Here is a 3,897-nt window from a genome sequence, read left to right as displayed (position 1 = left end):
GCATTGAAGATGAAATGTGGCTGGGTCTTTCAGCATGACAATGATCCCAAACACACCGCCCGGGCAACGAAGGAGTGGCTTCGTAAGAAGCATTTCAAGGTCATGGAGTGGCCTAGCCAGTCTCCAGATCTCAACCCCATAGAAAATCTTTGGAGGGAGTTGAAAGTCCGTGTTGCCCAGCGACAGCCCCAAAACATCACCGCTCTAGAGTAGATCTGCATGGAGGAATGGGCCAAAATACCAGCAACAGTGTGTTAAAACCTTGTGAAGACTTACAGAAAACGTTTGACCTCTGTCATTGCCAACAAAGGGTATATAACAAAGTATTAAGATTAACTTTTGTTATCGACCAAAAAAAAATTTTCCACCATAATTTGCAAATAAATTCTTTAAAAATTAGACAATGTGATTTTCTGGATTTTTTCATTTTTTCTCATTTTGCCTCTCATAGATGAGGTATACCTAGGATAAAAATTACAGGCCTCTCTCATCGTTTTAAGTGGGAGAACTTGCACAATTGGTGGCTGACTAAATACTTTTTTGCCCCACTGTATGTATGTAGAGTTCACTCTGTGTTGAAATGAAAAAGCGATATGAACAGCGACAGCACAATCCAGGATAAGATAATCTGGTGGTTTGTTTCTGTGATACATCAGTGAAAATCATGTTACTTAGCTCCTTGAAATCTTCTAATAATTATTGTTTTTTTAATTTATTTGAATAAGCTAATAACTCCATCAACCAGTGCTACTCTTATGAACTGCTTCCTAAAGCAAAGCAAGTTGTAACCTTGGGTAGAATTCCTAGAATCCCATCGCTTGTTTGATGTTATCACCCCCCATCTGAAGAGGCGGGCGTTAGTTTCCTATTTCACCTGGCTTTGCACGCCATCTGTCTTTTTTACAATGGTTGTAGGTACACATGTGCGTGTGAATAGAGAGAGTGAAACAAGAGGGAATATGCAACAGCCCGTTTAGCACGCATGTGTATTTTCTTTTCGGGGGGAGGAGAGAAGGAGCAGCCTGAGTAAACAGAGGACTTTGCACCAATCAGCAGGCAAACATGCAAAGCCACCGTGACTTGCGAGTCTTGATGAACGTTAAAATCCAGAAAATAAGTGTAACAACCAAAACCTACAATTAGCATATGCATAATATACTGAATAATCTATGTTGTACTACTGCTATCTTAAAAAGACGCTAAAGACATGACATACACTGGAGAAAATAATGGTTTTTATCATTATTAAACTGCCATACGTCACATACTACAGTATCAAAACTGAAAAGGAATGTCCAGTATAAAAGAGGAAAGCTGCAAAATGTCACTTGTAAGTCTGTTGCACACACCAGGAAAGGAAAGACGTGATCATAAGTAAAGTCCCATAAGAGAATGATTAAAAGGAGACAAAATGTTCTCCACATATTCCACTGGGAATCTCATCTTGCTCTGTTTTCCTGTGGTTACGCAATACCCTTCCTGCAAAATCACCCTGAACTTCCTGTGGAATTTTAAACACACACATACAAAGTCACTCCCACTTGCACACACATAAAGCTGCCTCCTAAACACAGCTACCACTAGCTCTTGGACTGAGCCACTTTGCACTATAGAGAAGAAGCGATGAGCCGCGGGGTGTGGTTTTCTGCACTTGGGCTGCTGGCCTGGCTGTGCTGCCTCAGTATGGGGCCCGTGGAGGGGGGGAAGGTGCTGGTTGTGCCTGTGGATGGGAGCCACTGGCTCAGCATGAAAATACTGGTGAAGGAGCTCAGCGAGAGGGGACATGACATTTTGGCACTGGTGCCAGAAACCAGCCTGTTGATCCATGGCTCAGAGAGCTTCAAGACAGAGGTCTACCCTGTCCCCTTTACCAAAGCAGAACTGGACGGAAATTTCAAAGAGCTGAAGGATGGAGTGTTCCTCAAGCCGCCGAAGGTCACAGATTTGTTTATCAACATGCAGCGTTTGGTAAACTTCACGACAGTTCAGGTGACAGCCTGCGAGAGTTTGCTGAACAACCAGCCTCTAATGGGTCGACTGAGGGAAGGGGGCTTCGATGTTTTGTTAACAGACCCATTCCTTCCCTGCGGCTCTGTCCTGGCTCATATCTTTAACATCCCAGCAGTTTATTTCCTGCGGGGACTTCCATGTGAGATGGATCTAAAAGCTAACCAGGTCCCCTCTCCTCGTTCTTACATTCCTGTGGCTTTCTCTGGTAACACTGACATCATGACATTCCCACAGAGAGTCAAAAACATGCTCATGTCTTTTCTGGAGTCCTACATGTGCAGAATTATCTATGCACACTTTGACGATCTGGCCCGAAAGTACATAGGAGACGACATGACCTACAGTAAACTTCTCAGTAATGGTGCAATCTGGCTTCTCAGATACGACTTTACTTTTGAATGGCCCAGACCGCTCTTGCCGAACATGGTTTTTATTGGCGGTATCAATTGTGGAAAGAAGTCTCCTCTGCCTGCGGTGAGTATTCAAAGAATGTATCTCCGTGTAAATAAGCAACAGTTACATCTGGAATCACTCCAGGCAAAATGCATACTGGTGTTGAGTCAGACTGAAGCAAAGCCATTTAAAGTTGATGTAATGAAGTCTACACCATAACATAGAAAAAATACTTGCCAACAGTTTTATATATAAACAATTCATTAAAAGACAATGTAAAATATGAAAGGGGTCATTCATAGTGAAGAACCTATAGACAATGATTACTTAAGTGCTCTGTGCCTACCTAATCTGCAAATGGGTAACTTTGTGCCATGTTAGCCAAAATAAGTAACTCAGGAAGCATAAAGACATCCACTAAGTATTACAAAAAACCTAGATTTCGGGGGCTTGCCAAATATTACAAAACTATAATAGATTGCCTGTAGTACAAGACAGTACTTTGACCTTTGATGTGAATCGGGAGAGAAATATGTTCCAGTAGCAAAACGCAAGTACTTAAATGATTGCTAAGATTGTTGTGTCTGGTAATCAGGATTAACTAACAATGCACTCACAGCATTGTGAAATAACAGGTTTTTTCTGCAGTGTGTGAGATTTGAACAAGCGGATTTGTTGAATATGGCCAGTTTAATCTCTGAAAAGAAGTAAGGGGCCCTGTTGTGTTAACAGTAATCAAATGCTCTACTGGGGCAAAGGGTTTGTTGACATAAGCACAGAGGACATTTTTTTCTATTGCTGAATGTTGATCAAATTAATTCCTTTCAATATATCAGTAAATGGGGCGAAGCCTGCAAGCTAGTTCAGGCAGTCAACTAGAGCACCAATCATACATTAACATGTGACGCACCTCGTCCCTCTTACAACCAACCAAACACATTCTCCTAAACATGCCGCTCTATTTAAGCTGCCATGTCCTCCTGCCTCTGCCTCGCTATGCTGCTGCTGCCACTGCTGTGTTCACGTGCTACAGTATTGCTACAATCATGTTCCTGCTGCTGTGTTTCATGTTGCTGCTGCTCGCCTGCCCCACCACCACCCCAGCTCCACCCCAGCTTCCACCTGTAGGCTCGGGGGATAGTTATCTAATCATCACTCAATGTTCTTTGTAAATCTATGGAGTGATGAGGCCCGAGCCTAGACGCCAAACTCAAACTATATGCTGCTTCTAATAAACATATTAAGAAACACGTGAGTTCTCTGACTGAACTGATAACTAATAACAATCCCAAAACCACCTGACATGTGAAGAGAAATCATAATTTAACAAATTGCCATTCTTCAATAGAGATAATGGCTCTGTAGATTACATACATTTGTTCTGTTCAGCAACATATTCATAATTAAAGCTCACTCATGGAGTTCCATTTATTAGGAGGAAATGTTTGCATGTTAACAGATGAGAAAATAAACACTTAAAAAAAGGAATCATAA

The 3,897-nt window shown here is 41.9% G+C and overlaps 1 protein-coding gene across 1 annotated transcript; it reads left to right on the top strand.

Annotated features, from left to right (window-relative positions):
• Window positions 1-1,537: 1,537 nt before the first annotated feature.
• LOC104960206 (UDP-glucuronosyltransferase-like) lies at window positions 1,538-2,663 on the top strand. Its single transcript, XM_010788181.1, has one exon. The coding sequence runs from the start codon at window positions 1,624-1,626 to the stop codon at window positions 2,620-2,622; it is 999 nt and encodes a 332-aa protein (XP_010786483.1). The 5' UTR covers window positions 1,538-1,623; the 3' UTR covers window positions 2,623-2,663.
• The last annotated feature ends 1,234 nt before the right edge of the window (window positions 2,664-3,897 follow it).

Source organism: Notothenia coriiceps, unplaced genomic scaffold (genome assembly GCF_000735185.1).
Source record: "Notothenia coriiceps isolate Sejong01 unplaced genomic scaffold, NC01 NC01_scaffold00031649, whole genome shotgun sequence".
NCBI classification, from domain to species: Eukaryota; Metazoa; Chordata; class Actinopteri; order Perciformes; family Nototheniidae; genus Notothenia; species Notothenia coriiceps.
Note: the sequence above shows the minus strand (reverse complement) of the source record. Positions and strands in the feature narration are given on the sequence as shown.

What these genes read in the sequence shown, in the direction of transcription:
- LOC104960206 (XM_010788181.1), top strand. Translation starts at nt 1,624, where the DNA reads ATGAGCCGCGGGGTGTGGTTTTCTGCACTTGGGCTGCTGGCCTGGCTG.